The 14,462-nt window shown below is 42.8% G+C and overlaps 1 protein-coding gene across 1 annotated transcript; it reads left to right on the top strand.

Moving 5' to 3' along the window:
* Positions 1-6,259: 6,259 nt before the first annotated feature.
* Positions 6,260-13,549, top strand: LOC126799447 (L-galactono-1,4-lactone dehydrogenase, mitochondrial). Its single transcript, XM_050526652.1, has 6 exons — positions 6,260-6,946; positions 7,022-7,272; positions 7,703-7,888; positions 11,748-12,147; positions 12,694-12,834; positions 13,047-13,549. The coding sequence occupies exons 1-6, from the start codon at positions 6,317-6,319 to the stop codon at positions 13,203-13,205; spliced, it is 1,767 nt and encodes a 588-aa protein (XP_050382609.1). The 5' UTR covers positions 6,260-6,316; the 3' UTR covers positions 13,206-13,549.
* Positions 13,550-14,462: the final 913 nt, after the last annotated feature.

The following is a 14,462-nucleotide window of genomic DNA, read 5'->3' as shown; positions in this document are numbered from 1 at the left end:
GAGAAATCTGCTCCACTTTTCAGTTATTTTATTTTATTTTTATTGTATTTTGTGAATAAAACTTTTTGTACTTCTTATACATTGTTCCGGGAGAATTACTATTCTACCCTTGTGTGTGTCTTAGCCTAATAGGTTTCCTGTTAGGAGATAGATTAGCATCTCCGTAGTAGATTAGGACTCCGAATCCTACGGGATTGTGGTGTTGTAAATGCCTATATATAGGCCCCCATATCATTCAATAATATACAAGTATTTCATCCTCAAACACGTTATCAGCACGAAGCCCTAAAACCCTGAATCTTTTAGAGCCTTCCGATTTTTTTTTCTTCTCTTCTTCCCTCCGTCGCACCGCCGCCGCAGCCTCTGCCTGCCGCCGCAGCCCCTGCCTGCCCTCGCAGCCCCTGCCCCTCGCAAGCCCCGCAGCCCTGCAGCTCCGCAGCCCTGCAGCCCCTGCCCGCAGCCCTGCTGCTCGCCGCTCGCCGCATTCGCCGCTCGCCGCTCGCCGTTCGCCGCATTCGCCGCTCGCCGCATTCGCCGCATTCGCCGCTCGCCGCATTCGCCGCTCGCCGTTCGCCGCATTCGCCGCTCGCCGCATTCGCCTCATTCGCCGCTCGCCGCATTCGCCGCATTCGCCGCTCGCCGCATTCGCCGCTCGCCGTTCGCCGCATTCGCCGCATTCGCCGCTCGCCGTTCGCCGCATTCGCCGCTCGCCGCATTCGCCGCTCGCCGCATTCGCCGCTCGCCGTTCGCCGCATTCGCCGCTCGCCGCATTCGCCGCTCGCCGCATTCGCCGCTCGCCGTTCGCCGCTCGCCGCATTCGCCGCTCGCCGTTCGCCGCTCGCCGCATTCGCCGCTCGCCGCTCGCCGCATTCGCCGCTCGCCGCTCGCCGCACTCGCTGCTCGCCGCTCGCCGCACCTGCTGCTCGCCTCAAAGCATTCAAAATTGCTCCTCCCGCATATTCACGCAAGAGACGTGAAAGTCACAAGCAAGGACTTCGCTCAAGAGAAGCTACTCCCGTATACTACAAACCTCCCAAGGTAAATTTTTATAAACGTTCCCGCTTTTGAACGTATAGATATATTATATCGGGCGCTATTAGCCTTCTTCTTGTCTTCATTCCGGCCTTTCTTATAACGCCGATGAGACTATAGAGGGATGGGTTTCCCCTCTTGGTCGATGTTTTCTGTGTGACGGTCCTGGGGGAGTCACGATTGTTTTGAAAGGGAAGTTAATCGATTTTCGTGTGGTCGCCTGAGTGCACCGCTGTTTTGGGTGCGATCATGAGTATCGCCGCTTGCATCGATTTTTCTTGTGACCATATACATCACCCCTTCTAATTCCTATTATACTTGAATCTAATCGATTCTGTATTCGTGTTTGTAGATGTCATCGCCATCTCGACCGGAATTTGGCCTTCTTGATCTAGAAGGAAAGGAATACCACCGCTGGGTTTCCGACATGGAACTCGCGTTCGAGAGCCGAGGGATTGAAGGCATGTTTGCCGCCCCTCCTGCTGATTTCCCACCTATGGCTAAGACTCAGACTCTCATCTTTATGAGACGTCACATCCATGCAACTCTCAAGAGGCAATACTTGAACGTAAAAGATCCTAAAGAATTATGGGACAAACTACGCTTGCGGTACAACAACGTTCATGATAAGCTTCTTCCTGAATTGACCGTTAGATGGGATAACATCCGTCTATTGGACTATAAGAGAGTGGATGATTTCAATCAGGATATGCTATGCTTGCAATCCGATCTTGGCACCGTTGGTGTCATCAAGACCGACCTAGATCTTCTCAATAAGACATTGGATACGTTTCCAATCAACTATGAGGTTCAAGCTCATATGTACCGCACTCATGTAGAAGAAGGGAAGATCCGGTCTTTTGCCGACCTAATGGCACTCTTAGCTAAAAAGGAGAAACATTCTGAGATTCTCCTCAACAACAACAATAGACCTGTTGGCACTAAAAGAATTTCTACGCCACAGGCTAACTATGGGAAAGCTCCTAAGCAAAAGAATCAATCAAGGAACGCTCCATATCAGCACCAAAATAACAACTCTCGTGGTGGGAGGCAACAAGGCCGATCTCGGCCTCGGTCCAATACATGGACCCGTGATGGTGGCGGCGCCGCACCCTCAGGGGGAGGCCGTCCCCGTCCCACACTCCAAGGAGGCCGTGCACCTCCTAATGCCTCCACTTCCGGTAATGGCAAGTCTCCATGCTTCAAATGTGGCTCCTTTAACCACTTTAATCGCGATTGTCGCGCTAGCAAAGAGATGATCAAGGCTTACTCCGCCTACAAGAAGTTTCTACAACCCGAATCGAATCATGTGGATGAGGACCATGAGATCGAGACTCACCATATCTCCATGAAACCCGAGCCCCTTGCTTCTAAAGCTAGGCCTCCGGTTGCTACCATGGATACTCCCGACTTTGATTAGTCGTTTTAGCTTCTTTAGCTTTATGATTCACGTATTGTTATGGCCGACCGCCATTGTTATTTTCATTGACTTTGTAATAGTCTTTTGAATTTGGAATTAGAAGTTCATGTGTGATGTATTAAAGATTGGCATTCAATAAAATTCCTCAACTCTTGCTTACAAGACGATCTCTTTGAGAATTTTATTTATCCGACACTTAGCATGATGATCAACGTGTGCAACTCACGTGGTTTTTAAATTGGACGCTTTTTGGGTCACATGGGACCCCAATAGCACTACATTGTGAATTTGGAACTTAAAATTCGGAAAACGAACCTCGGAACGTCGAAAACGACGTCGTTTTGCCTTGGCCGGCCCCGGTTACTATTCCGGCGTTTCCGGCACGTTTTGCCGGCGTATTCGCCGTCTTCCGGCCATTTCCCGGCGTTTCCGGCACCGCCACTCGGCTCCTGCCGTCGTCCCCTGTCGGACCTGAAGTCCCGGCCTCCATACCGGCCAGTTTCGACAACCGCCGGCCGGTTTTTCCGGCAATAGGTGCCGCCGGGTTTCCACCGAGTTTTTCGACGATTTTTTCGTCGTTTTCTCGTGTTTCTTCCGGCATATTGCAGCAGCCCCTGCTGCCACGTTTTCCTCGCCCAAAATTCACCCGGTTTTGAGTTCTTTTGACATGGTTTTCCGGTTTGTTTTTCCGGTTTTCTCCAAGTCCGTTCTATGCACTCACCGGTACTCTTTGTGTGTGTTTTCCACACCTTTATTGGATGGTTTCTACCACCCTCGTTTATTGTTTGGTATTTCACTGCTTCAATACCATGATTTCCAACTCTTTAGTTGAAGAATGTAGTACTATTGCCATGTGATACATTCGATGGAATCGCGCTTTGTTCCGATTCCCTTTCTTACAATATCCTACGGCGTATTGTATAGAATTGTTCCCGTGTCACTGACTCTCTTAATTGTCATTTTGTAGATGTCACGCGGTGAAATCGAATGTCTAGCTGATTGCGGAACCACCCACACTGTCCTACGGCACAGGCAGTTGTTCACGGATCTAGTGTTTTCGACTTCTTCGATGACTACAATGATTGGCTCGAAATCCATCATTCAAGGAAGAGGCACTGCTTCTTTCATGTTGCCTAATGGTACGACTCTTAATGTCGTAGACGCTCTTTATGCGCCGAAGTCTCCCCGCACCTTGCTAAGTTTTAAGGACATACGTGCCAATGGTTTTCACCTCGATACTTATGTTGAGAATGGAGAGGAATATCTTTGCGTTACCTCTGAGAAAGCAGGTCATCGCCGCATCTTAGAGAAGATGAAGAGTCTTGGGAATGGATTGTATCTTACTTCCATTCGGATCTTTGAATCATATGCGGTTGAACGCAACTTTTGTGATTCGGACTCTTATATGCTTTGGCATGCCCGTCTCGGGCACCCTGGACGTGATATGATGATTAGAATTCTTAAGAATTCACATGGTCATCCATTTTTCAAGTCCCGGAAGCAATTGGACGATCACCTCACCCGTGCTCCGCACGGTGAGGCCGTGCCGACCCATGCACCGCATGGTGAGGCCGAGCATGCCTCACTCGGCAGCTCCACGGCTTTCATGCGGTCGGTGGCGGCATCCCCTCCTTCACAGGAGCTTGTGATGCCTCCCGTGCTTTCACATGCCTCCATGGCAATTTCTGATGCCCATCGCTCGTTTTGCAAAGCTTGTTCTCTTGCTAAATTTCAAGGAAGTCCTTCTTTTGCTAAGGCTTCAACCGAGAACATTCCATTCTTACAACGTATCCAAGGTGACATTTGTGGACCTATTCAACCAGAATGCGGACCTTTTCGATATTTTATGGTATTGGTTGATGCATCGACGCGTTGGTCACACGTCGCATTGCTATCCACAAGGAATGCTGCATTTGCTAAGTTATTAGCTGAGATCATCAAACTTCGGGCTCACCACCCCGATTATCCTATCAAATCCATTCGTTTGGATAATGCTGGAGAATTCATCTCCAAAACTTTTGATGATTACTGCATGTCTATTGGGATCGAAGTTGAACATCCCGTTCCTCATGTTCATTCACAGAACGGTCTAGCAGAGGCTACCATCAAGCGTATTCAGCTTGTTGCTCGGGCAATGGTTATGGGTACTAACCTGCCGGTCTCTGCGTGGGGATATGCAGTGTTGCATGCAGCGACACTTATTCGTTTCCGACCCGCGGCTAACCAAGCGTTTAGTGCGTACCAGATGGTAACTGGTTACGAACCCAATATTTCAAACTTACGCATCTTTGGTTGCGCCGTTTATGTGCCTATTACGCCTCCGCTGCGTACTAAGATGGGTCCTCAGAGACGATTAGGTATCTATGTTGGCTATAATTCCCCAACGATTGTCCGCTACTTAGAACCAACCACCGGAGATCTCTTTACTGCAAGATTTGCAGATTGTCACTTTGATGAGACATGCTTCCCGTCGTTAGGGGGAGATGGGAATGTTATCATTCCAAATGAACGTCAGGAATTGACGTGGTGTGTCCCCACTATGTCTCATTATGATCCCCGCACTGCTCAAAGTGAGTTAGAAGTGCAACGCATTATCGACCTCCAGAAAGTCGCGGATTCGATGCCCGACGGCTTTGTAGATATTGCTAAAGTGACGAGATCAAACATACCCGCTGCGAACGTACCGGCACGGTTGGATGTCCCGAAATACGGGCGTGGAAGACAAGCTCGTGGACCTAGCAACGTTGGCACCGCCCCTGACAGTGGGACGGAGGCCGGCGGCGGCACCACCGTACGCCGTGGTGTTGCCGGCGCCCCTTGTGGCGACGATGCTGAGATGGCCCATACCTTAGTGCGATTGGGGCACTATTGTATCTTGCTCAATGCACTAGACCGGACATATCTTTCGCAGTGAACTTATTGGCTAGATTTAGCTCCGCACCCACGCTACGTCATTGGAATGGAATCAAGCATTTGTTTCGATACTTGAAAGGTTCCCTTGACATGGGATTTGTTGCGGATTTGTTCACCAAGTCTTTGCCTAAATCTACTTTTGTGAAACATGTGAAGAGCATTGGCATGCGTCGCTTATCAGAACACTAGAGTTTGGTAGACTTCAGGGGGAGTCTACATCACATGTTAAGATCCTTAAGTAGTTGGTGCGTTGTGCTCTTTTTCCCTTCGATCAAGCTTTTGTTTTACCCAAGAGGTTTTTGTTTTGCTTGACAAGGTTTTTACCGAGGCAACGATGTGTGCACCATGCAACCTAGGCATGCGACACAAGGGGGAGTGTTCCGGGAGAATTACTATTCTACCCTTGTGTGTGTCTTAGCCTAATAGGTTTCCTGTTAGGAGATAGATTAGCATCTCCGTAGTAGATTAGGACTCCGAATCCTACGGGATTGTGGTGTTGTAAATGCCTATATATAGGCCCCCATATCATTCAATAATATACAAGTATTTCATCCTCAAACATACATTTCATTTTAAAGTAATTTTTGAGGAGTATAATGGTAAAATAATAAAAAAAATCAATTATGGTGAGCAAGCCCTGTTTGCTCCAAGCATAACACTAAGCATCTGTATTCTGTAATCTTTAGTTTGATTGCTTATCGTCATTATGTAATCTCTGGTTTGTGAAAGCACACTCCACGCCTCTATGTTTTGATACGTATTTTTTTTTATTTTGTTTGATTTTGATGTACCTGTATTGCCAAAACCATAGAAGCATGCTCCATGCCCTGACTGCCCTCTATAAAATAAGAAGCGAGTGTGAGTTGACCAATAAACCCTGGGTCCTCACAATTCAGCGATAAACCCGAAAACTGAAGGACACCCCCAAAAGTAAAAGACGCAGATACGAAAATGCAGAGAGCTCTCACTCTCAAACGCTCACTCCAATCCCTCCTCCCCAGAAATCTCACTCCCACCGTTAAAAACCCAACACGCCGTGCATTCTGCAATGCTCCACCACCACCCACACCCTCGCCGTCGCCGGCATCAGCCTCCGAGCTCCGCAAGTACATGGGCTACACAGCCCTCGTGTTATTCTGCGGCGCCGCCACCTACTACTCCTTCCCATTTCCCGACGACGCCAAGCACAAAAAGGCTCAAATCTTCCGCTACGCCCCTCTCCCCGAGGAGCTCCACACCGTCTCCAACTGGAGCGGGACCCACGAGGTCCAGACCCGGGTTTTCCACCAGCCCGAGACCCTCCAGGAGCTCGAGAAGGTAGTCAAGGAGGCCAACGAGAACAAGTACAGAATTCGCCCCGTCGGGTCTGGACTGTCCCCCAATGGGATTGGGCTGTCCAGGGCTGGGATGGTCAATTTAGCCCTCATGGATAAGGTTCTGGAGGTGGATAAGGAGAGCAAGAGAGTCAGAGTGCAAGCTGGGATCAGGGTCCAGCAGTTGGTTGATGGGATTAAGGACCAAGGCCTTACTCTGCAAAACTTTGCCTCCATTAGGGAGCAGCAGATTGGTGGCATTGTCCAGGTCTGCTTTGCTTTTCTCGCCTTTACATTCTTCATTCTCATATCTTGTTTATGTGTTTATGTTTCTATGTTTTAGGTGGGTGCACATGGTACTGGTGCCAGGCTGCCGCCAATCGATGAGCAGGTGATCAGCATGAAATTGGTCACTCCTGCTAAAGGAACGATAGAAGTCTCCAAGGAGAAAGATCCGGAGCTGTTTTATTTAGCTCGCTGCGGCCTGGGCGGTCTTGGAGTTGTTTCCGAAGTTACCATCCAATGTGTTGAGAGACAGGAGCTTGTGGAGCACACTATTGTTTCTAACATGGAAGAAATCAAGAAAAATCACAAGTAATGAGTTAGTCTTTTCATTGAGTTGGCTACATCAATTCTTATGAAAATGTTGGTGGATTTAGAGAACATATAATTAGTCGGTAGCATGGGGTCTTTCAATAATCTGTTGGATGGTATAACACTTGAACCGAGTGCTGAAAAAATCATGGAAATATTTTGTTAATGATCTAGAAAATATTGAGCACTACATTCTATGAAAAAAACAATTGGCAACCACACACTGCACTTTAAGGTGCTTATATCTTTAGATAGATCTTGTTCCTTAGCTACAAATTCAGACCGTTTTCCACATTTGTCTCTTTCTTATTCATATTACCACTGGCTACGTGTTTAATGTACTGAGTATTACACAATATAAATGAGCAATGAATGATACAGGATCCATTTGTTTCACACAGGTTAAAGATTATTTTTTCTTTATCGTCAGGAAATTGCTTTCTGAGAACAAACATGTGAAGTATCTCTATATTCCATATACCGACACTGTTGTGGTTGTAACGTGCAACCCTGTCTCTAAATGGAAAGGTCCGCCTAAGTTCAAACCAAAATTCACAGCGGATGAAGCCATTCAGCATGTTCGTGATCTATACAGAGAGAGCCTCAGGAAGTACAGGTACAGTTGTCCAACATCCTTTTTCATTTATAGAATCTACAAGGGAACATAGAAGGGGATAATTATTCCTTTGTGACTCAGTTATAAGCTGCTTGCGATGAACATCTTGTCTTATTTTTTATTGCCCTTTTGTTATTTGTATTCTCATTTTCAGTTTTCTTTTGGCAAGGAGCATGCAAATAGTTAGAAAGTTTCACTATGTTATTGGGTTTCGTCTCATAAAAAAAAGTGACATGTGATTGTCTTAGATGCTTTTTTACTAAGCATTTGTCAAGGAAGTAATTAAGTTAGTCAATGCAGTTAGCGAGAGTCTTGACAATTACAGCTTGGTTTCAGTAGTCTAAAATCAAGTTCTGAATGAATTTATTTCCTAGTTTTCCAAATTACTCTTTTCAAAAGAACCTCCAAGCTGGAGAAAATAATGATCAAACACAGTCAAGCAAAGGTTACAAGTATGTACTACTTGAGCTAAATGACATACTGTATTGGGGAACAAAATCTTTTAAAGTTGTCTTACAGAAATGTACATTCTTTGGTTTAGGAAGGGATTCTATTCAGTCTTCAGGCAAAATAGACAAAACACCAGTAGTAACTAATCTGTAGTTTTCTACTATACATAGTGATGACCAAAAATATTTTTAGTCAACCCATTAGTTGGAAAATAATCCTTGACTTGACGTAGTTGACGAACTGCAGTTTGTTTGTCAAGAACATCAAGATTAGGGGTGGGCATAAACCGAATTAAACAAGAAAAACTGGTCAAACCGAAATGAAAATGTGGTCCGGATAACCGAACCGAAGAGATGTAGTTTGGAGAATGAAGAAAACCAAACCAAAACCGGTTTAAACGGTTTGAAAATGGTTTAGGTGATCAAACCGACCGTTAAAACCGAACCGAACCGACCGAATTTAATTTAATAATTTAAAAAATAATAAATAATGGGTATTAACAAACAATAACAAAACAAAACATATAAAATTGTCTAGTGCAGTTGGTAAAGTGCATGCTTGTTATATTCTAGGTTAGGAGTTTGAATTCCAGCATTGACATTTGGATGTTTTATTGAAAATATCTATCAAAATGGGAATAAATATAATCTTTACTTAGTTATTACTAAGAAGTGCGTGTGATGTAGTCGTTTGTGGCATCACCTCCTACCCAAAAAGGTTAGGTGTTCGAGTCTCACCTCTTACAAAGTTTTAAAATTTTGCATATTTCGGTTAAACCAATTGTTTCGGTTCATACTAAATCAATTCCGTGAATGGTTTCAGTTTCGATTAAAACGGTTCGGTTTCGGTTTGGAACAAAAACTGAACCGAACCGATATATGGCCAGCCCTAGTCAAGAACTTTAAATGATGAGATTGGGTAGTTCTATTGATAAGATGGTTACTATGGGTCAAGTAGTACTAAATGTCTGCAAAGTAGGTATTTGGTTCTATTGAGCAGGGCTTCCTAGATTTTTTTTTAATTATTATTAAGGATTTTGGTCATAGATGGAGAAATGCGGTTGATGATTTTCGTGTACAAGACTTGTAGTTAATAGGGAACAAAACGTGTGGGCCATTCAAAGCCTGTAAATGGTTAGCAGCGGACCTAATTTCACTTTTGCAGTTGGTTTTCATGGTTCATAATACAAGAAAAAAAAAACGTCAATGTTAAGACATAGAGAACCTTTATATGGCGGACCTTGTATTTATCCTCCTCTTCCTAAAGGCTTTAACAAAAGATGTTTGATTTTCTTGAGGCTAAGTGGATCAATTCTGTTACGTAATTTGGAAGATTGTGTCTCAGGCTAAATTGAAAGAGGATTAAGTACTTAGGCAATCCTTATCACGAATCATTTCCCTCATATAGATAAATGGGATCTGAGCAGGCTTTAGAGAAGAATTTGCTCTAGCATGATGTAATGAGAATCTTATGACTTTGATCAAAAGTTGGCCTTTTAAAGGATTGTATGATAGTTTTTTAAAGGTCACTGAAAAGTTCATTTTGCAATGAGATGAGGACTCTTATCTGTCACTGCAGTTTGTTTTTTCACAATAGTGAAGAAATTAATTTTGGGAGGGCCTCCTCTCATTGTTCAATCATTTTTTACCATAATAGTCTTTGCTCATGGATGCTTTGTTTGGGAACTGTGAGTCTGCGACCTTGTAGTGTCTTCCATAAACATCATTTCCTGGTTCTCTCTCTAAAACGTAATGATAGTCTTTGATTTCATTATTCACTCATTGGTCTTGTTTCCTCACTAGAAAAAAATGTCATATTCTTTGTTTCTTTGGGTATTCCGGTAGGGTAGTTAATTGGAATCTGTGAAGGTGAAGAACAAATTCCTTCATTACAAGTTCCTCAATTGTACCAAAGGGATACGTTTTCTGTAATGGGGATTGAAATAGCTTGATTTCCTTAATTTTTCATGTGTATTGCTTCGTTTAATATTGTTCTGTTAAGCTTTGCACCATGTTCTCACTCTCTTTTCTTCCTCAGTTAGTTTGTGATTCTTTGTTAAACAAAATACTGGTCACTATTTTAAGAGTTTCGACAGTTTACTCCTCATTCTTTCAATTTCAACCAATCACTCCTCATACTCAATTTTGGATCAATTGCTCCATTCTGTTTACATCTGTTAAAAATGTCTGTTAAATACTAGATTTAGACCATATCAGAATGTGAAATGTTGATTATAACCTTCACTCTTACCCAAGACACAAATCAAAAACCCATCCTCCACCACCATGGCAGACCCCAAATGCAAAATCCTCCTTCTGTATCACTACTGCAGCTCCAAACCCAGATGCCTCCTCCATATGGAAACAAAAGAAAGGAAATTTTAACTTCTTCCATAATTGATTACCCAACTGGTTAAGAGTACATATTCAAAGATGACATTCCAAACAACGGAGCAGAGCTTCCAAACAAGTTTGGAGTGGTGGTAGAGGGTGGCGGCGGCGACGATGAGGTTGAGCCAAAATGAGCAGTGGTCCCAAACAACAGTGACACAGCGGAAGAGGTTGAGCTGAACTGAGCGGTAATCCCAAACAATGCTGACGGTGAATAAGCAGGAATGGAGGTGAAGAGAGGAGAGCTAGTGGTGGCGGAGGTGGACGTGGTTGACCCGAACGGGGATGATGTGAATAAGTTCGTGGTAGAATCCAAAGCCTATGCTGATGAGGATGCGCCGAAAAGCGATGAGCACCGGGGAATGGTTCGTTCTTCCAAAGCTAACAACTCTTTATCTATTAATGAGCATCTTGGGTTGTAATGAAGATTAAGCATATGCCCTGCTCATATCAAAAGGTCTGATTTTGATGATTTAGGTGGAGAAGGTGAAGTCCTTGATATTTGATTTTGATGGTTTGTTGGTGGCGGAGATGCCTATGGAGAGAATAGAGTCTGTTGGAAGAGAGTGGGAGATTTGGAGATTGTTTTGATTGTGAAGAAGACTGAGACCAGAAAGTGAGGTTAGAGAAGACTTAGAGGAGGTTAGTTTATGCCCATGTTGGTGACTGAGACTGTGGTCACCCTGCTGGCACGCTCTTGATGAATCTGAGAATTTTCAGTTTAAGATAGATGAGGATAATATGGACATAACTGGTTGAGTTGGCATAAAAAAGATTTCAGTTTAGCAAATTGACAGCAAAACTAAGCAGACAATTAATGATAGGACCAAATTGTGTGATATTAAATTGTAGGAGTGATTGGTTGAAATTGAAAATATGAGAAGTAAACTGTCGAGACTCTTAAAATACAAGAAGTGACCAGTATTTTGTTCTTCTTTGTTTATAGCAGTACATTCCATTTTTGCTATTGTGTAAATTCATTTGCTAATTGTGGTCAACCATTCATGCAATAAATGCAGAGTAGTTCCAGACAACAGTGTAGATATAAATGAGCTCTCTTTTACAGAGTTGCGTGATAAACTCCTTGCCCTAAATCCTCTCAACAAAGATCATATCGTGAAAGTGAATCAAGCTGAGGCAGAGTTCTGGACGAAGTCTGAGGGATACAGAGTAGGATGGAGTGATGAAATTCTGGGCTTTGATTGTGGTGGCCAACAGTGGGTTTCGGAGACTTGCTTTCCAGCTGGAACCATTGCCAAACCCAGCATGAAAGACCTTGAATACATTGAAGATCTAAAACGGCTAATAGAGAAAGAAGAGATCCCTGCACCTGCTCCAATAGAGCAGCGTTGGACAGCCAGCAGTAAGAGCCCCATGAGTCCAGCTTCAAGCTCAAGAGAGGATGATATATTTTCATGGGTAAATTCATGAACCGCTATTCCTTTTGTCCTTTGTTAATTTGTAGTATGCATCTTCAGATATAAAGGTACTAGTGGTAATGATAGATAAGTGCATCTTGGCGTACATAGTTTACAAAATTTACTGATTTCACTTGAAAAAAAAAAAACATGTGTAGTTGCACCATATGATTGAAGGTTTTAGTTTCAGGGAGAGTCACTGTGTCAATATGATTTTGGTAAGCAGTTTGAATATAAGCCATTTAATTTACTCAGTGTCATTAGAGTCTGTTCGAGCTCGAGAGGATGTTAATTTGCATGCGTACAATACAGAATTCACTCCTCCGTGCAAAAAATTCCATGCGTATGACATCTTCCTGAATCACTTCTTTCTGTCCAACTCAATTGAGTTTTAAGTTAAAAACATTAGACGTATGAGGAAAAGAACTTCAAGGGATGATTTGAGTTGGGTTTAGGCTTTATTTGTATCCAACACCTCTGGATTACTGACCTCTTTTATTAAGTGTCACCGACTACTACCAATAACATTGTTTTTAATTTGTATCAGGTTGGCATAATCATGTATCTTCCAACAACAGATGCCCGCCAAAGAAAGGATATTACAGAAGAGTTTTTCCACTACAGGCATCTAACCCAGATACGGTTGTGGGATACGTATTCTTGTTATGAACACTGGGCCAAGATTGAGGTAGTAAATACATTTTGAAGTATGATTAATCATTTATCATTATTATTATGTTCTTTTTAAATGGCACCTGGAATTTGGTTTCTCATATATGCAACCATTCATGGGATTTTGCCAGTGAATAAAGTCAAAATTTGGGCTACATCTACACATTTAAGTTTATTATTAAACCAATCAAGCTGCTTTTTAATTTTACCTACTCATTCCTTGAACAGGTTCCAAAGGACAAAGAACAGCTTACCGCTTTACAGGCAAGGCTAAGGAAGCGTTTTCCAGTCGACGCCTACAACAAAGCACGAATGGAGTTAGACCCAAACCGAATTCTTTCAAACATTAAGCTGGAAAAGCTTTTCCCATCGTCTGATGCCATTTAAGATGCATATCCTTTATTCGTTAGTTTATGTTTGATTTGATTTTGTTTCTTGTTTTTTTGTTTTTGTTTTGTTGTTGTGTGCTTTTCTTCTAATCTGTTGCTCAAATTGGCCTTTATTTAAGGTATTGTCACTATGTATAGATAGAAGATCTTTCTATACGATGTGGTGTAATAATAAAGCTTACGAGACATGATGGATAGGAGAGGCCTTGTTATACTGACCCTCGACTTTTGTTCTCATGCCGAGGCAAGCATGGGAAAGGTCATTCTGTCGTTGTCATGATAACAACTATAATCAATGTTTTAAAAAACTCATTTTAATGCTCGACTGAGGTTTAAAAAGCTTAAAGTTATTTACATAACGCATCTGTTTTTCGGTCTGGGTACCGAGACTTAAAAAGCTTACGTTTTTTACGTCTTATGTTACGTTTTTTACGTATTTTACTACGTCTTAAAAATAATCTTTTTGAGTATTTTTTTATATTTATTTATATAATGCGTTTAATTTAATGAAAACTATCTTAAATGTGTAGATTATGAATTTCATTATATCTAAATGCAATAAATTTGTAAGTTCTTATGTATATATATTTTTTTATGTGTATAATTATATATTTACACATTTAACTACTAATTTTTTATAACATAAGTTTTATGCCTTATGCGTCTCAAGTTTTAAGACTGAAGGCCTCCAGAAAACGATTTGAGATGTGCATTCGCTTTTTAAAACATGATTATAATAGATTTGTTTCAAGAATCCGGTAATATCAACCAATATGTGTTTGATCCATTAAAATATCACTCCTTCCCTACATGTCTGCTAGAGATCGACAAATCAATATCAATTGCTTGTCGATGGAGAAAATGGCAGGCCTTAGTATGCTCATCTGGTCGGCTATTAGCTGGGGCAATTTTTGCGGCGGCGCGCAAGGGTTTGCTGGATGTCAACAATGGTGTATGGGATATTAGAGTTGATGACTGTTGCCGGTGGTCGCTGAAGGCATCGCGAGATGTTAGGTTGGGTTCTCAAATGGACTTTGGTGCGTCGGTTGTTGGGCCTGCTAGGCTATGGGCTGGCACTACTTGGTCTTGCACAGCTTTTAAGTGGGCATGAATGATGTGATTTAGTAAAAAGGTGGACATCTATTCTCCATCAAATAAGATGAACTGAATCCATTTGGCTAGTGTGTGTAGAGATTTTTTTTTCGTTCTTTTTATTCCCTAATCTTCTCTAGCACTGTAATTTCTGATACTTCGT

This window comes from Argentina anserina, chromosome 6 (genome assembly GCF_933775445.1).
Source record: "Argentina anserina chromosome 6, drPotAnse1.1, whole genome shotgun sequence".
Lineage (NCBI taxonomy): Eukaryota > Viridiplantae > Streptophyta > Magnoliopsida > Rosales > Rosaceae > Argentina > Argentina anserina.
The sequence above is the reverse complement of the archived record's forward strand: the minus strand, read 5'-3'. Positions and strand labels throughout refer to the sequence as shown.